Source organism: Lytechinus variegatus, chromosome 16, assembly GCF_018143015.1.
Source record: "Lytechinus variegatus isolate NC3 chromosome 16, Lvar_3.0, whole genome shotgun sequence".
In the NCBI taxonomy this organism is placed as follows: domain Eukaryota; kingdom Metazoa; phylum Echinodermata; class Echinoidea; order Temnopleuroida; family Toxopneustidae; genus Lytechinus; species Lytechinus variegatus.
In genome coordinates, this window is record NC_054755.1 from 8,703,896 (window position 1) to 8,731,720 (window position 27,825).

At 36.1% G+C, this 27,825-nt stretch overlaps 1 protein-coding gene across 4 annotated transcripts; it reads right to left on the bottom strand.

The window, feature by feature from the left end:
- Positions 1 to 1,950: 1,950 nt before the first annotated feature.
- LOC121429618 (glycogenin-1-like) lies at positions 1,951 to 27,761 on the bottom strand. 4 transcript variants are annotated; one of them, XM_041626741.1, is made up of 10 exons: positions 27,696 to 27,761; positions 23,564 to 23,705; positions 22,864 to 23,038; positions 21,238 to 21,400; positions 20,484 to 20,610; positions 19,775 to 19,961; positions 14,914 to 15,183; positions 12,207 to 12,356; positions 8,574 to 8,600; positions 1,951 to 5,900 (listed from the first exon to the last, which is right to left on the bottom strand). In XM_041626741.1, exons 1-10 carry the CDS (start codon positions 27,706 to 27,708, stop codon positions 5,631 to 5,633), a joined length of 1,524 nt encoding a protein of 507 aa, XP_041482675.1. In that variant the 5' UTR covers positions 27,709 to 27,761; the 3' UTR covers positions 1,951 to 5,630. The 4 variants fall into 4 exon arrangements, with proteins under 4 accessions (XP_041482675.1, XP_041482677.1, XP_041482678.1 ...); XM_041626743.1 differs by lacking the exon at positions 8,574 to 8,600; XM_041626744.1 differs by lacking the exon at positions 14,914 to 15,183 and having other exon boundaries at positions 1,952 to 5,900.
- Between the last annotated feature and the right edge of the window lie 64 nt (positions 27,762 to 27,825).

Here is a 27,825-nt window from a genome sequence, read left to right on the forward strand (position 1 = left end):
GACTAGTATTTTTTTTAATTAACATAACTATTACCATGCATTACAGCTTATTTGCTCTTTTTTACCTTTTAAAGGAAAAGAAAACAAGAAAATTAGCTTTCCTCTCGACCTCTGACATAATTTTTTATACCCCAATATACCCCAATAGCTGCCCTGAGAGAGAGAAACAGAAAAAAGTACTTCCATATATTACACACAACACCCTCAGTCATCTCTTATCCATATTAAAAAAAAAAAATCAAAATTGTATACATATGTCATGAACACACACACCTGAAAATGAGATCAAAATAAGAGCACTGATTTTGAAAAATCATCACATGAAATAAGTTGAGTTGGTATATCAAGAAAAAGAGATGTTAAAGGAACCAGAGGGTAGCTGAACAAAGCCTATGGGAAATACAAAATCCAGTAGTCAACAGGTTAATTACAGAAATATTACAATCATAAGAAAATACAATGGGAATGGCAACAAAAGACTTACATCATCTATAACTTGATCTATGTATAACAAAATGAGAAAATAAATATGATTAGATAATTTTCTTTGTTCCTTTATTTAAAAAAATGTATTTTGGGGGTAATAAAGAATTTCTTTGAGATAATTTTGGGATGGTTTCTGGGACTTTGCTTGAAACGCGCCTTGGAGAGACAGAATACGACTCAAAAGAATATAGAGTACGGAAGTGATGACATCACAAAAAAACTTGTTTTTATTACAGCATTTGTTATACCATACACGAGATAATGAAAAATGCTCATTACCCAAATTTGGTGGAAATCGGTCCATGGGGGCCTCAGATGTGACCTCATGAATACATCAATTTCAATGGGGCTATTTATGTATTCTTGAGGTCATTCTTAAGGCCCCCTTGGACTGCTTCCCACCGAATTTGGGTTGTGGAGGTATTTCACTGTGCTCTAAAGAAATATGGTATCACAAACGCAAAAAAGGGATAATTGACGACGTCACACTTTGGTACTCCCTTAAAAACTCATTGGCCTGTATTCTGATAGCAGGTTTAAAGTTGTGGTTTAAGTATGGATAGCCAATTGTTACATAAATCACTAAGAGTAGAGATATCATACTTAGCTCATTTGGCTCTCAAATCATTCTTAATTGTCTAGGAAGTATAAATAGATGATTGTCTTCACCATCGATGAATCAGGAAAGAGCACTGTAAACATAAGAAACATACAACTTAATACAAATTTTGATACTTTTGGCTTCCCATACTTAAACCACAACTTTAAACCTGAGTTTAAGTTAAACCTGCTATCAGAATACAAGTCTTAGCCTTGACCTATCTTTATCAGGAGAATGTTTCATGAAAGGTCTTATCAGACATTTTATTCCACGACTTCTGTTTTATCAGAGGACAATTACCGTAGTAGCAGTACCTCTCAGTCAGTCAAAACAACTAGTCTGACAAAAATATTGATGAAACACTCCTCAGGTCTTGCTCAAATAGTCTCCATCTTCACATCCATCCCAAGAGGACTGGAACAGACGTCAAAAATTTTGAGCCAAATCCATTTAAAGGCTATTTTGGAGGGGTGCAAGTACCTATGTGATTGAGTACATATGTTGAAAGCTTGATGAAGCAATATCCTAGGAATCACTTGAGACTGTTAAGGATTTCAAAAAATAATTTAAATGTCATTATTTTTGTCACTGATTCTTGTCTCTCGAGACACTTAGTGGTCACTGTGTAAAGGGTACCAGGTTGATACACGAGTCATTTGAATCTCTGCTCCCGTATTCTGAAGTCAGGTTTAGCTAAGACCATGGTCTAACTCTGTGCTAATATTATGGGAAGCCATAAGTGTCAAAATTTTTATTAAGTTGTATGTTTCTTGTGTTTACTGTGCTCTTTCCTGATTCATCGATGGTGAATACAATCACCTATTTATACTTCCTAGACAATCATGAATGATTTGAGAGTCACATGAGCTGAAATATGATATCTCTATTGTTAGTGAACAATTGGCTATCCATACTTAAACCACGACTTTAAACCCGACCCCAGAATATGTGCCTAGGGCTAAAAATCTTAAATGTAAAGTTCTTTTTTTTATTTACAATGTCCACTCTCTCTCTCCTTTGAGCTGCACGAAACCAGGCAAGAAACTTGTTCAGTGACTGTAAGGTTAAGATTCGGAGTCATATATTTAACGCAGCGATCCCGCAAATCGGCATGTCATTATCAATCTTCAGTTTTCATCATAGACAAAACAAGTTATTGGGGAATGCAGATAATAGTGCCCATATGGGGAGATTCATGCCAGAAGACTTAGAACGGAAACTGTGGACAAGTTGTTTCATGAAACTTGGCACAAATTTGAAATACCAGAAAATACAAGTGAATAATACTGTAAGAAGGGGACAAAAATGTCAAACAGACTCTCACACCAAAAAGAAGATGTCCAACTTTGTACTCAGATAAAGGAATAGTTATTTCTTAAAGGAAACACGTCACGTGCCATATTTCATTTAGGACTTACAAGTATGGTAACTATTATCTAAACCTCCATTATAATTGGCTGCTGAGCCCTGTTATCATGGTAGTTGCTGTTCTGGCAAAGTCACAATTGTGGGTTCTTTATGGAATGGGTCGCACTTCTGATCACGAGATTGAACCGAGGAAGAAAGTGCCTCAAAAAGATTGAATAATCACCAAAATGATAGGTTAACTCAAATCTGATCAGATTCACATGCATTAAACACAAAAATGCAAGAATAGGACTATACCCTCATGCTTAACACAAACTTATTAGCAGTCTTGGCCAGTGTAAGAGCTAAAATTCCATTAGCGAGGGCTGCTTAGAAGTTTATCTATTGTGTTCATAGATTTGAATGCACTATGACCTGTGGCTAGAAATATCATTCAACAGTTGCTCTTTGTTTAATTTACCATGGCTATTTCAAAAGTTTCAGGGGCTAATCACACTTAGCCCCTACTTATTTTTTTTTTCACTTTGTTGGCCATCCTTGCAGTAAACCATTTTACGAAAATAGTCTTCAGAACATGGTGAAAACATTAATACTCAGAATTTTTGTTTTCATTCTTTTCTACAAGAGTTTCCCATTTGAACTCTGCAGAGTAGCAAGACACCATTCCACAAGTGATCTCATTACATGTACTAATTTTCAGGATTCAGATCTTGAAAAGACTTAAAACAATGTACATGTAGCACAAGTGCATAACAATTTTTCTTCTCCTTTGGGGTCGGAAGTTTTTCAGCTAGTAACAGCAAAGTACTATTTCTTTCCAACAAACATTTTATTGTGCGGTGTGTAGTTCCAAACTAATTCATGATTTTACATATGTACATGCACTTTTCTTCTTTTTTGGGCAAAAAAGAACAATGCTCGTAGTTTTATGGCTTCCCCATGTGAAGCTAATTCACCAAATCTCACACAAAACGATAATCAGTATATTCATTTGTCCATCTTTCAAAATAAATATACACAGAAATCTCTGATATCTCCTTTTCCATCAAATATACTCTCCAAATATGGCACAAGGCATTTATATCTGATACAGTTACATATATTTTTCTTCTCCTTTTTTTGCCAACACGTATGAATGGCTGAGTAAATATACTTTTTAAGTCACTGTTCAAATTGTAACCTCACTCTTAATAGCATATACGGTACATAAGAGTGATAATATTTCTTTCAACATCAAAATATACATGATTACTTTTTTTTTCATGCAATAACAAGAATATATGTTAACCAAAATACAAGGTTCAGAAAATTGTGCTCATAAAATGCATTCATTTGTACAAAACAAGCAGACATTCAAGTTGCTGTCTTCGGAATACATGTACATCAAGAGGAAGACAAGTTCATAACATAACTCTCAACAGAATCGTCATGCAAATGTTAGCATCAGGACACATCAGAACGCAACCCTTCAACTTTGCAGAGGTAAAAAATTAAAGTGTGGTGAAGTGACATGTGATTTTTTATCATAAAATGGTGGCATGGATCCTAATCATATGATTGGCTGAAATATATCACATGACCAGTCATTTATTTTTAGCTGACTGGTACTAATAACTGGTACTAATTACTGGTTATATTATTATTATTATTATAATTAGTCTCATGTTTATTCATATATAACTTACTACATATATTATATCATGCATACTGATTGGTTAAATAGCATCATGTGACCAAACATACTCTCACTATTTTGCAATGATGTTGAAAATGAAACGCCCACTGGAGAAAAATAACTATACCGTGACGTCAATGATGGAATAGAGCACTATTCCATCATTGACGTCACAGATCATTGACACAGAGCGCGCAATCTCTCGGGCGCAGGCATGGCTGCAGGCACAAATGCGCATTCCGCTGATCGCGTAGCTTCAGGAAAAGTAGGTCAGTCAGCGCACTGAGCACGTTATCTATATTTTGGAAAGATGAACTATATGAACAAGATCTGTTGTCCTTATTATATGTACTGGTAGGATATAAAACAGATATACTAGACCTTTATTTTGAAAGTATAAAGGGAATTATTCACCCTCGGTTGTACTGGCAAAATTACTATTTTTCCTCTTAATGCCGATCCAACCTTGGAGAAATAATTCCGGCTACTATGGTATATTTGTTGTATAATATTTTTTTTCTAATAATTTACTGTTCATTACGTTGAATTTATATTGAATTGTCAGGCGTCCTAAGCATTCCTTGGAGTGGATATGTGCTCATTAGAAATAAAGTTATTTTTTTATGTTAATAATGCTTTTAACAGTTCAAATGGTGGTTAAACGTTTTGACTCAGCCCTAAGCCAACATTACTGCTGTCTTGTATCAGACGGTTATATTTGTTTACATCTAAGATGACATGCTTTTCTAACTTGCAATGCAAGCACTTGTTTTTCAGTGGAAATATTTCCCCATCAATGAATGCACAGAGGATCATTGAGGTGCTCCACCACACCTTAAACATCAAAGTTGAAATTTATTCAGCTAGTCTCCAGACACAGACCTTGGGTCTCACATAATGCATAATAGTGCATAGCGCAGAGTCTGAAATAGTGAGACTAAATTCACTCATTTGAGTCTGTGCTTGCAGATATGACTCAACAGTGACAGCAAAAATAATAACCATGAGTTTGATTCAGTGACATTCAATTATATAAGACACCTCTGTAGTTTATAGCAACATATCAGTACAAATTAGTCATTTCTGCCATTTTAATTAGTCATAAATGAGATGCAAGTCACTGACTGGTCACTTGTCATTGGCTTTACTAGCACCATTGCAATCAGAGACGATTCAATAGTCAGTCATGAGTCAATGATGCAATTACCAAAAATGACTAGTTAGTTACTCACCAATGACTAGTTACCACGTATATGACTACTCATTGGTGCAGCAATATGACTAGTCACTAATTCATAGTCTTGACTCACTATTTAAATCAGCGACTACATCACTAAATCATTGATTATTCCTGTCAGTGACTAGGCAGCAAAATAGAGCTTAGTCAGTAAGAATGCTGTGACTAACATAAAATCAGTGACTAGTTATTGCACCGACTATAGATTTAGCTCAAATGATAAAAAATAATCCCAACATGAAAGGTTCAATTTCAGGATCTCTTTAACTTTTTGTTGCGTTGTTTTCTGCAGCTGCGCTACCCACGTTGACTGGCGTAATGCTGTTGCTATCAACCACTGCGGCTGCTACGGCAGGGTCACTCATAACCTCGCTGATTCGGCCCATGATGTTGTCGAAGCTGTCGTTGCCCCTGTAGTCGATCTGACCCTGCTCCCAGGCGTGCTGATTGGCTCTTGGGGAGGGAGGACCTGCCGGGTGGCCAGCGTCGCCCTCGAGGCTCAGGTCACCAAATACATTCGCAAGATCTATGCCCTGTAGAGGAAAGACAACAAGAGAGTGGTGTTAATAAAATGAAATTCATGGAGCAGACAGTGAAGTGAAGAAGTAAAAGTTTAAAAGTAGTTGTCCATACATCCTGAAGCTCTAAGAAAGACAAAGTTCAATATCAAATTAACAAGAATAATGATCATTCATAGAATTGGAACTATTAGAAGTAGTAGTAGTAGCAGTAGTAGTAGTAGTAGTAGTAGTAGTAGTAGTAGTAGTAGTAGTAGTAGTAGTAGTAGTAGTAGTAGTAGTAGTAGTAGTAGTAGTACTAGCAGTAGCAGAAGAAGTAGTAGTAGCAGAAGTAGTACATGTAGTAGCCGAAGCAGTAGCAGAAGTATTATAAGTAGTAGTAGGAGAAGTAGTAGTAGTAGTAGCAGAAGTAGTAGAAGTAGTAGTATTAGTAGTAGCAGCAGCAGAAGTAGTAGTAGTAGTAGTAGTAGTAGTAGTAGTAGCAGCAGCAGCAGCAGTAGAACTATCAGCAATGGTACTATTTTACCATACGGTCTCGAAATTAATAATAAGAATAACTTTACAATTTTATGTACCAAAATCAAAATCCACAAAAATGTTAGTAGCAAACTGATACAATTTGTAGCAGGGCTCCAGCCTAATGTTAACATATGTGGTAAACCCTGCTATTAACCTAGCTGAAAAGAGGAAATTTAGTTTGTTATCATAATATGTACAGAACAATATAGTGAAAGAAACCCAAACTCAGGAAACAGGTTTGAAATCATGATAATACATTTTCTATAAAGTCAAGTATTCCTGAAAAGAAAGGAAGGAAATCGGGTATAAGAAAGTTCATAATTAGACAAGTAAATATACATTGGTAGGGTTACAAAACCTTGTATCTCAATTTTTTAAAAACATGACCAAGCAAATGAAAAAAACATGGCTCAAATAAATAATTCATATTTTCATATAAAAAAATGCATAAATTAATATTCAATGGGAATGATCTCCATTTGAAATCATGTCATGGCTTCATTTACAAAAGAAAGCCAATTGATATTTTGATTGAATTGATTGAATATTTGTTAGTAAAAAAATTCACCTCACCCCAGTCCCCCACCACCCCCCCCCCAAAAAAAAATACAGGGATTTGTCTCCCTACTAGGGAGAAATAAGTGATGGTTACACTTCGTAATTCCGAAGGTTTGTAATTCCGAAACACGCAAATTGCCTATACCTCGATGTTCGTTAATCTGAAAACGTAAAAGGGTTCGTTAATCCGAACATTTGTGGCGTTATTCCGAAGGTTCGATAATCCGAAAACGAAATAAGGTTTGATGATCCGAAGGTTCGTTAATCCGAAAACGAAATAAGGTTAGTTACCGGTAATCATTTAGTTTTCAGACTAACGAACCTTCGGAATTACGAACCTCATTTCTTTGTCGGATTAACGAACCTTCGGAATTACGAACCTCACTTCGTTTTCGGACTAACAAACCTTTGGAATTATGAACCTCATTTCGTTTTCGGACTAACGAATCTTCGGAATTACGAACCTTCTGAAATACAAACCTTCCAAATAACGAACCTTCGAAATATCCGAAGCTTTGGAATTACGAATGTATGCGATAAGCAATACCACAACAAAGGGATTACAATGTAGAATTAACTTTTATAAAACTCTTCAATCAATAGTAGCAAAAAAACTAAAAATGTTGGTATTGAGGTATCTCAAATCAATAACATTAATAGCTCAGCACCAAGTAGAAAGAAACCAGTTGTCCAATAACAAAAAATAATTGAGGAAAATCCCAAATTTATATATATCTTTTTATATAAATTTGTGATTTTCCTCAATTATTTTTTTTATTTTTTTGCTACTATTGATTGAAGAGTTTTATAAAAGTTAATTCATTGTGATTTGATTGATTCCCACTGCAATACCATGACCTTGTAATTTAATTCATGACCTTGATATTAATAACTTCCAAAACCCCAAAACAATGTTAATCCAAACCAACACTAACACACTACCAGTAACTCAAAGTAATGAATAGACAGATCCGAGGACTTCAGGGTTATGGCAGATGTATGTGTGAATGTCATTCTTGCTAGCTGAATTCCTACATGTACATTGGTTTATTGGTTTAACACCCAATAAATCAATGGCTAGACTCCAAGCAATACAAAATAGTATGTATTCTGAACTCCAATTTAACGGTCTAAAATCTGCGCTTAAATTATGGAAAGCAGAAAAAGTCGAAATTTTAATTACATTGTACGTTTATTTTTACTGCATCCTTTCCATATGTTTTTAAAAATGAAGAAAAATATTGCTGTTCCCAGACAGTTTTGAATGAATATGGCACCAAAAAAAAACTTTTATATTCAACTTCCTTCTGTCAGAGAATCGTCCTACAACAGGCACTCCACAATTAAACCTCATCTTAAGACCAGATTTTAAATTAAATCAAGTTCAGAACATTTCCGTTTTTATGATTATATACAGTGCTATCACATCTAAAGGAAATTTTGAAGCACTTCATGGTTACATGAATAACATACAGGTTAGGAACACAAAAGAGTATTCAGAACACCAAAGGCTAATAGTATTTAAATGAACCTTTAATACATGTAAGAAAAATTGTTAAAGAAGTAAAACAAAGATAAAAAATGATGAAACTGGGAGTTTCAGTTACTTACAGTGTTATCATCTGGTACATTACAATGCTACATGCAAAGGATCCATAGATTAACATTAAAATAGGGAAAATATAATACAATTCATTAAATTGACAAATTGAGCAATTGGGAAAAAAAATTGTTATGAAGATCAACGATTAGGACAAAATTGTAAATTTCAGTACTCCTTTTAGTGACACTCTACCATAAAAAAAATTCCAAATGAGACTTTCAGTGTGAAGTGCTCAAATTGGGAGGAGGGGATAGGCCTACTACATGTATATGTATATGTGAGTGGGTGAAATGAATCTTTTAGGATACTTCCCTTTTCTAAAAAGGCATAGTGAATAAATCTGTCAAAATTTCATGGCCAGGGCCCCCTGACACAAAGGTTCGTGATTGTGCTATAACATGAAATGGCCTATCAAGGTGATTGTTGCATACGCATTTTGTTCAGTACACTGACTTGGAACCAATCAGGGCTTCGTAAGACAAAGATTTGTGATGAATTGTAAATTAATATGAAAGAACCTCACTGATTGGTTCATGGTTCATGGTCAGTATTTTAAACCAAATGCACATGTAAAATTGATCTTGATTTGCCAGTCCATTTAGCGATTGATCGCTAAATCTTTGTGTTATGGAGACCTTAACTGTTCTTTCGAATTAGCGATTAATCGCAAGCCTTTATGTTATTTGGCACAGATCTGGTATCTAATCTCAGAGATTGGAAAATAACATGTCTCCTCACAATTGCTCATAAGAAGTGTCATCATAATTCATAATTTTAGCTCTATTTAATTACAATCGCTCTTGCCAAACTGATTGTATTATAAAAAAAGGCCTGGTTTCACAAGGCTCATGCCAGGTTGGCAAAGGATGTGAATGCAAAAAATGCCAAACTCCAACCCTTGCAGTAATGCAGTTTATGGGCAAAAGTGCACCAAAAGTGTGTAAAGGATTCACAAAACTTCCAAACCTCAAGTGCACATTACACCCTTTTACTGCATAAACTGTTTGACTCTGCAAGCTTTTGACAAATATGTTTGTTAGTCTTGACAATTTTTCAACAAACCTTCACACTCTATGTCAGGGTGAACTACCCCTTTAAATACCAGCTTGAATAGCCTTAAATCAGATACTCACATTTATTGCCAATGCCAGGTTAGAACACTAATAACCCTAGCATGACACATTAATTGTAGCTGTGATTTTGCTCATAGGCTACATGCAACTGTATACAACCATTCATTCATTTGTGTGCTTGAACAGTACACTGTACACTATGCTATGATAATGACCTCTTGGGTGAAAATCAGAGGAACTGACGGATGGAAACAGAAAAATGCTAGTAATACTAACACCCTTTTCATAAACCTATCCTCCAATTAGCCGCCTAAGAGTAATGCGGATAATTCAATAAAAATTGCGTTCACAAACTCCGAAAATAAGCCGCATTATTTTAACGAGCGCTCGTCCTGAAAAAGGTGGATAATCGTCATGACAACTGGACATGCCCCCTCCGATGCCATGGCAATTATCCACATTATTTGGAAATGCGTTCATAAACTCAAAATCTTGTCCCGATGCTGCTATTATGCGGATAATAGCAGCATCAAAATAATTTGGATTACTCTTATGACCAAATTATGCTGCTATTAGCCGCATAATTGGGTTTATGAAAGGGGTATAATACGCTTGAATCAAACCAGCAAGAAATAATAATAATAACAATGACTTGATGCTTGACTGTGGCAACCAACTATTGTTGCTCTCAAGAGAACCATAATCATCATTGCCACTGTCTAAAGACTTGGGACAATACAAAAGTAATATCCTGCTGTAGGCAATCTGATATTCCCACAAAGCCAGTTAAATAATGGCTCAAACAGCTCCTTTGGTGGTAAATGTGCACTCCCTCAAACCCAAGAAACTTATACACATACAATGCTACAATATCCTCCTGTGAACTTCAGTATATATCAAAGAATGAATGTATATTATGTAAGTTAAAGTACTATAATTACTTAGATTTACCAAGTTCTTTCTTTACTATGAACACATTTGAAAATCAAGTACAGAGTCATATAAATGCAGTCAAAGGGCCAAAGAGAAGATACCAGCAACCAAATGCTTCCTGAAAGAACAACAGAACATGACACAAAAAGCTGAACGAGCCAATGGACCTGGAGACCAATATTCTAGTCAAATGACTCGACTGGCAGCCCAATAGAGTGGCCCTCCACCCAGCTAAACAACCCGAATACCAACTTGGCTGGCAGCCCAACAGAGTGGCCATCCACCCAGCTATAAAACCTGAATACTGACTCGGCTGGCAGCCCAACAGACAACCGACTACACTGGCAGTCCAATAGAGCCACATCCCACCAGGCCAACACCTCAACAACCCACAAGACTCGCAGCCCATTAGACCAACATCCCACAAGAACAAAATGAGGATGATGCTTCATAAGAGAACTGAAGAAACCGAGCTTTCTCTGCATTTACTTTAACGCACGACAGAGCGAGTGCATTATTTGTAATAGATAATTTGTAATATTTGCTAATTGATTTGTTTATGTGACATTAATTTTAGAGTAATTTTAATGATGTTTTACTTATTTCCCGCCAGTATATCTCTATTATTCAAATTTGGTTGTACACTAGGAAACGCTTCTGACCATAATCTTAATATTTTCACTGATTTAAGGATTGTTCATTATATTTGTGTTTAATAGATTACTTTTTTAATAGGTAATTACTTGAAATCAATAAACGTAAAACTTTAAAGAAACTGGCAGTATACTTAACGAATTATTAACACATACGCTGCCCACTTTTTTCATATTAAACTCATAATAGCACATGCATGAATCATATAGTTTTTTCCTTTATCATTTTATTTTTTCGTTATTTGAAGTATCTCTTGCGAATTTGTTTAATGTTTTCCGTTAATTTGTTAATAATTTCCGATTTTATTATAATTGAAAACTACAATGGCATACACACTATTCATTTCCTAGATACACAATTCACTTTAAGTTAATATTTCACTCTAGATTTCTACAACTCAATTAGTTTCAATATAATACTTTATCCGTGTCATTTATTTTGTATTTATCTGTTACGGTTTGAATATATTTTTTTATCATTATTACCTTGTAATACATCGAAATTCGGCCTTAGCCGCGATGATGTCTTGATTTTTAATAAACCATTTATCTATCTATCTATCTTTATAAAATAGCTACACAGAAACAAATTTTTAAAAATTACAGTACGGTATAGTTAGACTTATCCCGGGACTTCTACCGCACTGGTTTGCTTGAGCGTGCAATATCAATTTTCGTTGCGCACCTTTTGCACTGCCGTGCAGTGCACCAAAAAAGTTGGATGTCATGTGACGCGTATGGCCAATCACGATGCTTAAAAATACAGAGCTATTTTATAAATAAAGATGGAGTGATGGACCCACTAGATGAATAGTCTAAAAGTGCACAGAGGCAAGTTGTGTGGACTGTTGGGATTCTCTATATGTCCACCAAAGCCACCAAGAACTCAATTACATTACAAAATTTGTTTGAGGATCATTTTAAATTTTTCACATTTTTGTTAACCTTTTTCTCCAAGGAAAAAAGGGGGAGGTAAACCTACCACTGACTGTGTCTGACTCTGACCCTCCACCACCTGACCCTGTGGCCTGGTGTCAACAACAGGGGGCGCTGTCATAACTTCATCTTGGCCTTGCGCTTGGTTAGTCCTGCCTTCAGTCCCACTTACAGAAGACTGTGAAGTGTTAGAAGCCTAAAGTAGAGTGTACCAATGTATGTGCGCACGTGTATTGTTCGAGGACCATGTTCGTTGGGAAGATGTAAAAAGTGTACTGTGGAAGTTGCCGGGATGAAGGATGAGTTAAAAGGTTAAAAAGTTGACAAGGTTAAAATGCGATTCAAAATGGAGATGAAATATTAAAAGAAAGCATGAGAAAAGTGAATCAAGAAAAATGAATCAATGGAGATGGACTTGGGCAGAATTACCAATGTATCAAGCAGAAAAGGAATTAGAGAAAGATAGGACATATTTATCCATCATCAAAGAGTAGCGAACATGTAGATGCAACATGATGGTGGCAAACAAATGCAAGGGACACACACAAAGGATATCAAAGGTTAATTGGGAAATAAGAAGGATGTTGTTTAAAAGGGAACATGAAACATTTAAGAGAGAAATTTAAGACAAGGAATGAGGGAAGGGGTGGCAGGATTGGGAAATGTTTTTAAAAATGTTTAGGAATATGATACGGCGGAATACGAAGAGAGAAAATTGGGAAACAAGAATGAGGCACGAGGGGGCAAACAAAACATGGAATGACGGAATACAAAAGAAGAGTCGAAAACCATACTTACAGAAAGCCAGATACAGACAAAGGACGGCCCACAATCACATTAAAAATATGTTAGTGGTGATATAAAGCGTGATGGAACCACAAAATGAAGAAGGGGAAAGGGAGAAAAGAAACAGAATGAAGACTGTATTAGTGTCAATCGCATATGATTCTAAAATGCAAAATAATACAGAAGTCTATCCTACAAGCGATATATCAAGCATGCATGTCTAGATCTTTATGTACTTAAAGGATGATAAGATGTATTTTGTGATATCAAACAATTTGTTTCCATTGGAAAAATCTCCCCCTCCTAATTAAAAATTTTGACATATAAAAAGCTCATCGAATGATAATACATGTATGACCACAAATATCATTTATCCTGATTTGATTGATCATTTGTTTTGTTTAAAACAACTTGGCTTAGGAGTTTGGACACAAAGAAAGCAAATGATTTTACATAGTTTTTCTCTCTTTTCATAGCAGGACTCTTCTGTTATGCAATAGCATTGAATCAAATTGATAGATTTAAAACATAGGACATAAAGTAAAAAGAAAACTTGAAATGCATCCTCCCATTTATAAATTAATTTACAATGTTTTAATTTAACTCAATAACAGTCAGGTCAGAATATAAGTACTCAAATCAAATAGGAATCAAAATGCAATAGCAACAACACAATAATGACATTCATGCAGGATAAATAAAATTGTACAATTCGTGAATATTCATTCTGTACGTATTTGTGTGCTTGGTGGCAACCTGAACATGTACGTACTACTACATCATGTGAATAGTGATTTTGCAATAATGTGAATTTTAAAATAAATGTGATTGAAATATTGTGATTGTAAACTGAGGTGTGCACTTCATATTACAGGCCATAGCCAAAACATCCTATAAATGTCTCAGAATACAAAAACATTTTGCATTGATCTGTTAATAGTAGAATTGAAAGAGGACCCCAAATATGCCGTTCCAGTTTCAGAATTGTTTAGAAACAATCACTGAAAGATTTTTAAATATTGAAGAAAAGCAGTTTGAGTTTATTTAATCTAAAGAGGAAATGTATTGAGATAATTGAAGTGTATTTGGTGTGTCTAAAAGAACTTGCGAAAATCCATAAGCAGTATCTTAATCTTATGCTTTTCTTGTGCACTACTGACTAGCACAAAATCTGTCTACGATTTGAAACCAATTTGTCCTTTGCTCCAAAATAAAGGGTTGCAATCAACCAATATTTTTTTGTTAGTTTTCTTACAGATTATTTGAATCTTATTTTGAAACAAGATTATTCTTTCATTCAACTTTTCAGAAAATAAGAAAAATGTGATTTTATCACAAAATCGGGTTGTGGGCCAGTCGTAAATGAAAGGTGTGCACTGAGCAGTGGCCTTTAGATTAGACATCTTGATTCTTATTCTCCACCAATATGGCGTAAAAACCAAACAGGCACCATCATGATGAAAGACTCACACAATGCACTGGACTACATGGAGATTTGTCAGTTGTTACAATTTTGTCAACATGTACAGAGTAATGACTATTCATGCATTTACCCCCCCCCAAGTTTCGAAAGAATCAGAGGACAGCTTGTGAGTATGTAGTCCTCGACAGCAATTTTTGTTTATTGCCATGGTGCCAGGCAAATTAAAAAAAAAAATTCAGGGGGCCACTTTTCATAACTTACTGCCTAAATCCGCCACATTGGATAAGCCTTAACATTGGACTTTCCATGGGACCTTTTTTTTTAGTTTCCAGGGTTCTTCTAAACGTTTCGAGGGCTTTTAAAATCGCCCTGAGCTCCCCCCCTTATAATTTTTCGTTTCCCCCCTGTGTGGTATGTTGTTGCTGTGTGAATAATGAAAAAAGAATTCAGCAGTGTAGAGCCTTGTCAAAAGACTAGGCTAAAACAGAAAGTGGTAATAAGAATTTAAAAATCATGCAAAAGAAAATTGAGAAAGAAAGCGTACCACATCGGGCACTGTTGTCCTTTCTTGGGGTACGATTGAATGAACATGTGCACAGGGAGGGGGTCTATGCTGCACCCCTCCCTCTCCCATTTGGTACTGATGGGGGGCAGTTGTGTACCCATCATGAGAGCGAACAGTTTGTTCTGAAGTGGGATGGTCAAGATGGCGGTGGTCGGAGATGGACGAGTCGTGTGACAATGAGTCATCACTGTGATGGTGATGGACTAAAGAGGGCGGTGTGTCTGATTTGTTATCTTGGAGAGTTGAACCCTGTCAAAGAGGAGTCATATTGGTTAGTGAAAGGCTGTAGAGGTGTAATAGTAAAATAAGAAAAGGGTATGAATCACAACAAAAATAACAATAGCACATGATGATGAAAATGGTGATGATGGTGATAATGATGGTGATGATGATGATGATGATGATTATGACTAAGAATGATGATGATGATAATGGTCCTAATGATGAAGATGCTGATAATAATTATGATGATAATAAGGATAATTAAAATGATAATAATAATGATGATGATAATAACGATTATAATAAAAACAAATAAAACAATGATAGGAATCGCACTGCATACTATTACCCCAGCTTTAGCACGGCTACCCTTATCTGGCGCATCAAGCATTCAAGGAATTCCTTCCTACTGGGTACCCATTTACTACACCTGGGTCGAGAGTGGCAAATGTAGATAAACGCCTTGCCAAAGGACGCTACTGCTGTGATGGGATTTGAACCCCGGACCTTGTGGTTCACAGTCCGGAGACTTATCCACTGAGCCACAGCACCTCTACAAGATAAAGCTAAAATAGAGTCAACCCTTGACAGAATCGGGGATCATCGGATGTCGGTCAGTTTTTACTTGGTCTGTAAAAAGTAACACATGTTCAAAATCCCCATGGGAAGTTATTTGAGCTGATTTCAGGCCAAAGCCTGAAGACTGCCATGGACTCTCTGAAAAATATTTACCACAAATGACAAAACACTGCTTTAATACCATCACTTATTTTAAACAATCATGACTATCATGAAAACAATTTCAATAAATGTTTACTATCCCTTTAAAGACTGCATATGTATATATTTAGGTAAATTCCAGAAATATGCATCACTAAATCATATTTAATGCATTTACTTCAAAACAGTTGTGGTGTGAGGGAAACAAACTTTTAAAATGTTTAGTGTTTTATTGGATAAATATTCCAATTTTGTCCAATTTGAAATTAAACGCTGATTCAGTCAGGCGCCTGATCACAAATGAAATATCTGATTTTTTTTATACTTTATTTATATAAAAGAAAAAAATGCATGATGGAGTACTGAAGATCTACCCTTTGTAATATTGCAATGTATGATGATGACACCCGAGTATGAGCTCAAAGCTACATGTAAAGACAGTCTTTAAAGCATGAATGCATGCACGTCTGTCTTGCTGTGCAGACTATTAGAAAAGGTCACTGCCTCTACATGACATTTCAATCAATGCCAAAGTATTTAATGAAATCTGACTCAACCATGACCCATCAACATCTTTAAAGACTTCATCAAGAAGACAAGACTGTTATTTATAGAACACTACCTTGAGACTCAGATAATAATGTAGGTATCAAAACTTAAATAGAAATACTTGTACATGACACAATAATTTTCCCCTTTCTCATCATGCATGTAACAACCATACATGTATGAGTACTATCAAAGTTGTTTCATTTATTCTTCCTCATTAATTTTGATATTTTTCAATCTTATGATGCATTTTTCATTGAATTATTTTTCAAGCTTCATTAAGTTCATTTCTACAAGAACTTAAATTTCCTATTTAGGTGCATGTAGTACTTTACATTATGACAACCCTGTTATCATTTAATTACTATTACCATCACCATCTTCACCATCATCATCACCACCACCATCAGCAGCATCAGCATCATCATTATCACCATCATCATCATCATCATCACACCATCACCATCATCATCATCATTCTCCACCTCCATCATCATCATCATCACCATCAGCACCATCATCATCATCATCACCACCATCAGCACCAGCAGCAGCAGCACCATCATTATCATCCATCACCACCATCATCATCATCATCATCATCATCATCACCATCAGCAGCAGCAACAGCATCATTATTATCATCCATCACCATCATTATCATCATCTTCATCATTATCATCATCATCATCATCCCCACCACCATCATCATCAGCAGCATCATTATCATCCATCACCATCATCATCTTCATCATCATCATCATAATCATCATCACCATCAGCATCATCATCACCACCACCATCATCATCATTATCATCATCCTCTTCATCATCACCATCATTATCATCATCATTATCACTATCATCATTATTGTCATTTTCCATTATCATCATCACAATTATTTTCATTATATGTTTATTATCAATAATATTACTAAATATTTATGATCTTTTAAATTTGTTTAAGTTTAACAATTTTTTGTAATTAAAGAACTATATACAATCAAGGAAAAGAACTAGGCAGAAAAGAAAAGATGCCTATTTTTTAAAGGTTTTTTGGTAAAAAAAGGCTTAGGTCTGAGGATCATAATTTCTTACAATGAACAGTCCAATATTTCATACTTTAAGAGATTACATTCCACATTCCCCCCCCCCCCCCCTGTTTCTCCAGCTCACTTTCTCTGTCTGCCTGTCTCTCACTCTCCTTCTGTTTCTCTGCCCGTCTCTCTCTCTCTTCCTCCCTCTCACCCTTTTTATCCATTTCTCTGTGTCTGATTTTCCTTCAATCTCTCTCTACCCCATCCCATGGATGAGCTACATGTATTTGTCTCTTTCTCTGTTATTCTCCGCAAGATTCATGTAAGGAATTCAAATGAACAAGAACACAAGAACATTCCTGGCTTGAGATTGGTCGGACAGTCAACATACACTAAATTTACATCCACATGCACTGCAGTGTATAAACAGCACAGCATAAAGCAAATAGCCAGTCTATGGATGTATGTATCTATTTCATTCTCATGGGGCCTGGAGATCTGACGGTCTGTTTACGGAAGAGCAAGGCATTCTACTCTTAAGTGTTCCTGGAAGATGAGTGATGCAAAACACCACACCTTCACCACAAAGGGCGCTCCTTATATCAGCAATGCCATCTGGCCTCCAGCATTCAAGCCTTGTACACCAATGCAATGTGTACATGTAAATATGTACAGAATATGTTGGACACAGCTTTAATAGCAGAGCACATGATGTACTCTACATGTACAATGATTTACCATTTAAGAATTGAAGAAATTATCTTCGAAGACAACAATGGGGAGCAATTTTACAAATCCAAGCAACGTTTAGTGGCAAACCTGCCAAAAAAGAAATCCTATCTGTGTTTATGTTTTCATTATCATTGTTGTTATTTTTATTGCAGTTATTTGTTGAATTGCCCCAAATTATGAATAAGGCTATGCTTTGATGTGTTGGAAAATACACTAAAAAGTATTAGCATGAATCCACTGTGTGAGGGTCACACATGTACCATGGTCAATTGCTAAAGATTCAAGAATGAAAATCAATTTGCTTCAACTATTGTCAATGATCCCCCCCCCAAAAAAAAAGAAAATAAATAAATAAAATAAATGAAATAAAAAATAAAATAAAATAAACAAATAAATAAATAAAATGAAAAAATAAAATAAAGAATAAAATAAATAAATGAAAAATGAATAAATATAAATCAATAAAAAATAAAAATCATAAAAATGAAATAATAATCTAAATAATAAAAGAAATTAGAATTATAAAAGATAAATAATAGACAAATCTTCATACATGTAAAATTTCAAACTGTATACATACAAAAACAAAAAGTTGAAATAATATAGGTTCAGTGCAATTAGTAATGCCACCCAGTTGATAATATACAGTCATAATTTACCATCATGAAAACTTTTGTGGGGGGGGGATGCGTCCCCCTACTGGAAAACAAGACGACAAATATCCCACGACTACATGTATTAGAGATTGAGAGTGCAATAAAGTGATTGAAACAAAGAAGAGTTTACAATTGAACTATGATCAACAGAAACCAAATATGCATGTGCTGTCTACATGTAGGAAACTCCTCAATTCCTGTATGAAGCTTCCTGAAGAATGTTACCAACAGGCATTTACATGTATATGTACATACTCTATGTAGTCAACAAGGAAAGAAATAATGAGAAACAAAATGCAAGTATCAATTCATGTAGAAAACATGACATATCCCAAGTTACAGAATATCCGCAAAATGATGAATAAATAAGACCTCGAGATTCGAGAAAAGGATTTCATTAATACAGCAATCAGCCATTTATACATCAAGAAGGATACAGTAACAATTCAAGTGGGAATACATATAGGATGTTGAACTCAAACCCTGACATAGCACCTTTAGTCATTGAGCAAGGCATTTCAACCAATCATTGTTCTCTTTAAAATTCAGTATGCTTTCTCTTTGTTTGCAAAGAACATTGTGCAAATTTCAGGAAGAAAAAATTACGACATTGATTGATTTCCATAGAGATGAGATTGATTGGATCAATCGTAACTCTTTGAAAGACAGGCCCAGATCCCACATCTTCCCCACTTCAGTTGAATAATTCATGAGATCAACAGGAGATATCAAAATGGAATTTCACAAAAGCTGGTTAACATTGATTTTCCCAAATGTTGACATCCATAAATTTGTACAGTAAATCAGGGATGATACAGCATACACAATACATCATACATTGCAAACTAGTATTAAAAACATCTTCATAATATTCATGATTATCATTATCATCTTGAAAGCGAATGATGTTCATAAATTCCTCACCTGTTCTTGTTCAACTCTCGCTTTGACCTTCGACATGAAAACATCCCACCATATTTTGACGTACATGGAGTCGTGGGTGACATCGACATCTGATGGTCTTGTGATGGTGCCAGTGTGCGTGTTGTATCTGTACATCCATGGCTTCGTGCGACCGATGAAATGTACAATGCGGACTTCGTTGCCAAATCTGTTTTGCATTTAATAGGTGATATAGATAAAAAAATTCTGAGAAAAAAAATGTCTCTCATCAGGCTTAAGAATAATTTTGGATATAAAATGGGAAATTGAAAATGGGGTCCGAAGTAATCTCAGTTGGCAAAAGTTGGGAAGAACGAACAACCTGTGATAGCAAAGATTTGATCAGCAGTGTGTAGACCAAAAGAGTGTTCCATTAACATTTGTCATGCGAAAAATTATCAAACGTGATAACTATCCTGTGTTGTGATTGGCTGAGAGGTATAAGTCTATCGGTTACTATGGTAACTGTAGGATAAAACAGACTGTGCCAGATGAAGCATCTGACAACTCCTCTCAAGAAATGCTCGACAGTTATTATGGGATCGAGAGGAATAGATAAGGGTCAATGCCGACTACGGTAAACAGTAGGTTTATTTGGAAAGAGGATGATAAATGAGTCCTATACCCCCCTCCCTTACTGCTATGCCAATGTACATGTACATGTATACGAGGTCAAAGGTCATCCACGTACCTCACAAATGCAGGAAGGTAGGAGTAGCTGATTGCAGATGTCATGTTATAGATGAATGGCAAATGCTTGTTGATATCGGCTGTTGCCCAGTCGCTGAAGAATGTGTTTAATAAACCCTGATCTCCGCCTAGTGATGGACAGAACATTTACAACAAAATTTTTAAAATATCGGTATGATACACAACCAGTCACAATTCTTTAACTCACTACATACAAGCAGAGAACAAAACTTGGTTCTCTGTTTTTGTAGTGCAATATTGAAGTGTGACTGGTAGTTAGACTGGCTTTCAAAATTATGTACATTCCACGCACATGATGGAATATCTTCATCATCGTAATCAAGACCACTTCCACAACCAACACCATCATCAGCATCATAATCACTACTACCACCTTCATCATCATCATCATCATTATCAGCATCATCGTCAACATCATCATCATCTTCATCATTATCATCATCATCATCATTTTAATCATCGTCATCATCATCATCGTCATCGTCATCATCTTCATCATTATCATCATTGTAATCATCATCGTCATCCTCATCCTATCATCAGAAATCATCCTCATTGTCCTCCCTCCCCCCCCCTTATCATCATCACCACCATCATCATCATCATGAGAAATCATCCTTATCCTCCTCCTCCTCATCAATCATCACCATCACTGTTTCCATCAACATTTCCATTTCCTTTATCATACCAAGGAATCATTTTCCCATCTTCATTGCCATGGCAACAAGCCTTACCATCAAAGCTTCCCTGAGTAACTGCACACTGCAACAAGCCTCTGTATGTCTCATTCGATGGTTTGAACACAAATACCCCTGAGTTGAAGCAATCCGGCCAACCTACATCAGGAGCTGCTGACAGTTCTTCCCGATCAAATAGGTCATCTACATTTTGAAGCACCTGCCAAGGGAGAGAGAAAACAAACGTACATGCTGAAAAAGTAAACCAATCAATTTTCTTCAATACAGGGTGACAGGAAAAAGGCAAGAGAGTTTTAAATAAATGTGAAGGTGAAAGGGGTGAGGGAGAGTTTGATGTAACAATGTACATATGATGAGGGGAAAGAGAAAGATAGTGGAGGTGGTGATGATGAAGACCAGGATGATGGCCATGATGATCATACTGATGATGATGAAGTTGATGATGATGATGATGAAGGTGATGACGACGATGAGGTTGATGATGATGATGATGATGCTGCTGATGATGATGGAGTTGATGATGAAGTTGATGATGATGCTGCTGCTGATGATGACGTTTATGATGATGATGACATAGATGAAGACAATGATGATGATCATACATGTAACTGTAATTGTCTAAGAGAAAGAGGATGATTTCAGTACAATGAGTACATCTACAATATATACAGTGAAGAAGGGGGGAGGGAGGAGGCTACAAGCTAACTGTAAAATGTTAATTTGGCCCTGTGTTGACAAAGCCAATAGCCTGTACTTTAAATCTCGAGCTCAATAGTTCAATAAACATCCAAAATACTACTCATGTACACTTTAACTAGGGCTGCTCTGTGCATATTTAGACTACAGACTTATGAAGATTAAATGTTATGCAAACAAGACTAAATTCCATTTGGATTTGTGCACAAACCACCGTCTCCCATGACCTGTGTTATCAGGTGTACAATAAAATACAAGTATAATTTGTCTACTGCAATAAGAGAGCTAAGCTTGGAAATATAATGCTCTTCAGATCAGCTAAAAGTACAGGACTTGAATCAATCAATGGCCTTGGATACCCCCACTGATTGGCCTCAATGGGACATTTGTGCTCTTTTTCCAACTTTTCTACTTGTGCTTTATATTCCCTGATCAGCCACCCCCCCCCCCCCCCCCTCTTAGGTGTCAAAATAGCCCACTCTTTTTAGAGTTATAAGCCTATTAAAAGCAAAACAAAAAACATGCTAATTTCACACAATTTGTAATGATATACAATTCATTGGCCCGTATTTTGATAGTAGGTTTAACCTAAACTCAGGTTTAAAGTTGTGGTTTAACTATGGATAGCCAATTGTTACGTAAATCACTAACTGTAGAGATATCATATTTCAGCTAATTTGGCTCTCAAATCATCCATAATTGTCTAGGAAATATAAATAGATTGTCTTCACCATCGATGAATCAGGAAAGAGCATAGTAAATATAAGAAACGTTCAACTTAAAAAGATAATTTGATACTTTTGGCTTCCCATACTTAAACCACAACTTTAAATCTGAGTTTAAGTTTAAACCTGCTATCAGAATACGGGCCATTGTCTTTTGGGGAATATTGAACCCATCAACTTCATCTTCTTAAAATAATTCTTGAACATAAGTTACATCTATAGGAAGCTGTCCTTTACTCACCAATGTATCTGCATCTAGGAAGACACACTTAGAGTACCGGGTGAGCCGCCAGCAGTAGAGCTTGGTGAATGTGATTCCTAGATCAGGCCTGGTAAGGAGAGCGAGGTGAGCGTCATCCTGACTGTCTAGAGGATTCACCTCCTGTATGTAGTCATAGAGCATGGAGAGTTGCCTCCTACAATGAGAAAAAAGAGAATGAGATGGTTAGGAAGCGTTTAGGACCACCAGTAGCCTGGGTCTTTAGTCTAATAGAGCAAGGTAAGCATCATCCAAACTGTCTAGAGGGTTCAATATTTAGTCTGTTATAGAACATGGAGAGTTGTCTCCTACAATGAGAAGAGAGAATGAGATGGATAGGAAGCGTTTGGGTCCCTTTGGCACCACCGGTAGTCGGTAGATGTCTTTGTGAACATGATTCTTAGATCAGGGTTTGTTAGGACTTGGTGTGCATCGTCCTGACTGTCTTGAGGGTTCACCTCCTGTATGTTTACAGTTATAGAGCATCTGTAGAGAGTTGCCTCCTGCAAGAGGAAGGAAGAACAAAGTGGAAGCATTCTGGATAACAAGTAATGGATCACTATCAGTGACCTATCCATAGACATTTCTAGTGTCACAAATTTCTAATTGTTTGGCATGGATACATCGTCTGGATTTTATGAGTTAAGCAAAATTCTGCTTGAATTACTTCATTTGAATTTACCTCATCGGCTGTGTCACTTCTGGAGTGATCAGAATGGCAAGCTGACGTGTGGTTCCCACATCCCGAAGTGACTGTCCAACAACCAGGGCACCATACGCATATCTGTCATTGGTGACAAGGGTCACAAATGCTTGGTCTTCAACTGCATTGGCAAAAGAAGACAAAAGAAATAAAAATCTCACACTCCCACTAATATTGAACTTTTCTGTCAATGTTTCCACACTTTTTTTCTCTTTATGAAGACTTGTTCAGAATACAGCATTTTTAGCATACATGTAGTGCTTCAATATTAAAATTGTAATTTTCACACTATGGACTTGATATAAGTACATAAGTACATGAATTGCACTTGGAACTGTATTTCTTACAATAAAATGCTAGTAAGAGTTCAAACTACAACAAAAGAATGAAATACATTCAAATTGAGAATGGGCACACAATGGCATTATTCTTTCAATAATCAAACATTTTAAAAAGAAAAAACAAATTCACTAAGAAAATCATGTGCAACTGTACATAATCTACGAATCTGGTTTGAAATAAGCCATTATTAGCAAGTCTTTAATAGCAACTGTTAACTTCAATGCCAACTACATATTTTGTAACATTCAGACATTTGTGACTGCTTCATTCCTAACGATCATAAACAGTCTGTTTCTCATCACAAGAACCTCCTGCACCCCCCCCCCCTATTTCTTTTTCATCTTCATTTCAGGCACAAATTGAAATTACATGGATTAATTTTTTTGTGGTATCCTATACAGTGTATGCCTGTAGCCCTGTATGGCTGTATGTACTTGGTGCAAGCTGTGTACCTGGATCATGTGTTGAGATTTTAAAATACAAATCTTTATTTTTCATACATTGAACAAGGCGAACATTCGCACTGCTTTTCAAATTTTACCAAGATACATGTATACTGATACTTATGTACCCTCTTTTATAAATACCTCCCCCTTATATTTCTTATATCTTTCTGGTGTTGGTGGGGGGGGCAATGTGCACTTGAGCATGCACATCATTACCACATCAAATAATTTTTTTATCCTAGCAGGATATACATGTATGTAGGTGGTGTTTAGTTTGAACAAATGGAAAAAGTATGTAAGATGATATCTTTTGTACACTAAACAAGGAAATACATTGCACAATAGAGTTGCACAGAAGGAAACTATAAAGCACTTCACCATTTCCTATTGACAGGAGAAACATTTGGTGAACCACGACCCGGATTGCTCTACCATTATTCAAACAAAGTTGGAAACAGATAGTGTATCTCGTGGAAATACATTTTTCCGGGGCTTCTTTTCACATTTACCGGTACTCCCGACTGGATAAGCTACATATGTAAACACTGCAGTGACTGCCAGGTATTTTCTGGGGCTCTGTTTTAATTTTTCAGGGCACTTTTGAGCATTTTGGGTACCCAATGCCCCCCTGAGTAATCCCCCCCTCTGTCTTCCCTTTGAATAAATCCATAATTTTCTTAAGGATGGAGCTGATAATTTTCACATTTACAAAAATTATTCTGATTTGGGATCACAATTTCTTATTCTGACAGATAAAATTTGTGTCAGGCCCCATATACATGTAAATCTTCTTTGTCAGGCAATCACATTCGTGTAATACCATTTTCAGTTCATGAACTAAAAATGGTAACACACACGCGATTGGCTGGCAGTTCGTACACTCGCCTGTATTACAAACATGACCGCGAACAATCGAAGAAGAACCTGATCCTACATCATAAATGTTTGTCATAAAAATTCAGTATTTTTTCCAGCTTACCCGTAAATTTCGGAAAGGTGGTAAGTTGGTTATACAGTATAGCTGAATATTACTTGCTCTTTGTTATTTCGACCCTTTTCCCAATCAAAAGGGCCAATTAAGCAGTAATCAAGGAGGGTGCATTGTAGTTCAGCATGTTCGAACCTCCACCATTATGAGCCCAATTGCCGTCATCAGTCTACTGACGTAGGGGATACTACCATGGAGCCAGACAAAGTCTCAGCAGAGCATGTCCCCAACAGAAACAGGTCTATTTATCAGTCTACCCATATTGCCATTGTATTGTATGTAGGTGTAAGAATCCCATTGATCCATGCCGACGAGTTGCACAAATTGTACAGCTAGCCTTGCTTTACAGTGTTTTTGAAATTTATTAAATTTCCTTTCAGGAAATTTGTAAAATATATTTTAAAAACCCCAAATATAATTAAGATTTTTGTCTGATAGGATTTTTTTTTTGCATGAAGTTTGAACTTTTTTCTTTCTTTTCTATCCTTTTTTCTTCATCCTTCTATCCTACCTGCTTGCCTTTTGTTTTGTTCCATCTGTTTATTTCAAATCTTTCCTACATGTAGCTTTCTTTCCAGATCCTTTCTCTCTGTTAATTTTTCCTTCTTTTCTTACTTTCCTTCTTTTTTTATTTCCTCCAATCTTTCTTTCCTGAAAGGAAAATGAAACCTTTTGAACAAGATAGCTTGTGAAAACAGAAAAATCAAAGAAACAGATCAACAGAAATTTGAGGAAAATTGAATAAATAATAACAAATTGAAGTTTAGATTGATTAATGTACATGTACATCATCCCATTGGCAAGTGACAAAGATGTGTGATGCCACATGTAAACAACTTTCCCATTACTCTTGTACATATTTACATGTAACTTAAACTTAATCTTTTATCAAATATATTTAATAGAAGATCATCTTTCTATAGGATGGAAAGTAATAAAGATTTTCAAACCATATCTATACTAAGAGTTTGTATCACCATACGAAAGAGCAAAAAGAAACATATTTGGGGTATTTTAGTCCATCACCATGATCACAGGGAAAGTTGTTCAAAAGTGACATCACACAGTATCTTTTCGCATACTTGCATTGCCAATGGGAGGATCTCCATAGCATTAGTGATCGCAATATATTCAAATGCTCATAACTTTCTTATTACATGTATTTGTCTGATTTTTCTCAAGCTTTCTTTGATCTTATTGTTTGATTTTTCTCTTTCCACACAAGCCCATTTGTTCCCAAGGTTTCATTCTCTTTAACATTTTTCTTTGCTTTCTTCTTCCTTCCTCTTTATCTTTTCATTCTTTCTCTCCTCCCTTCATTCTTTCCACCCTCTTTTTCATCCATTCTTTCATTCTTTATTATCCTAATTCTTTTCCCTTACTCTTTATTTCCCTTGCTTCATTCCCTCCCTTCCTGTTTTCCTTTCTTTGTTTCTTTTAGTGAATGAAGGAAACGTTTTTCTTTCTTTCCTTCATTCTGTCTTTCTTCCTTTTATATTACTTTACTTTTTTCCTTTCTCTTTTTTTCTTTCACACATTTGTTCATCTAATCTTCTCTTCCTTTCTTTTATTTAGAAAATGATGGAACCCAAATTTATTTTTCTTTTTCATTCTTTCATCCTTCTTTTATTCTTTCTTTTTTTCCACTTAATTTCCTTTACTTATTTTCTCTCTTTCCTCTCAACTTATAATCTTTTCTTTCCTCTTATTTCTTTCCTTCATTCTTTCGTTCACCCCCCCCCCCCCTTCCTTTTCTGGCTAAGACTTTTGACTTTATCAATTTTTTTTTACAAGTCTATAGTGTAGCCTTCTTCTTCGTTGATTTTGTTTTTTTTATTCAGACCTAATCCGCTCGTGCAGCAGTTTGTTGATTGTCCCGTATTTCAATTTTGTGAAATCTGGTCACCCTGCCCCCCCCCCCCCATCCGCCAATTCCAAACTTGACCCCGGTGACTGTGATGACCCGGCCTTGCCCTTGTCCTCATCATCCTCATGCCATGATCCTTGAGCTCCCTAGCCTGGATCTGGATCTACCACACATTGGCACACCTATCTCACTATCTCACTCGATCACTTGTTCCATGCCAGCTCCAGCTCCATGGCATGAGACACGAAATGCAGTTCCAGTGCCAGTGGCCTCCACATGCATGGCTTCATTCATGATACGGCGGGAGGGAGAGGCACTCGCCCACTGTTGTTAACGTTAGAGCTTGATTTTGCCCATTTTTGCGAGTCATCTCCATCAAAATCACACAAAAAACTAAATGCATCATACACCACATAATAGACGTCAATAATCGATCAAACAAAATGAGCGAAAATACTGAATTCTCACCTTTTCCCGACATTTTTAATCCAATTTTATGACTGAGGTACAATTGCACACAAGACGTGGGCGGGTCGCGCGTTTCCGTTTTACACCCTGGCGAAGGCATTTTCCGGAAAAGTAGCCAAAAAGCGACTAG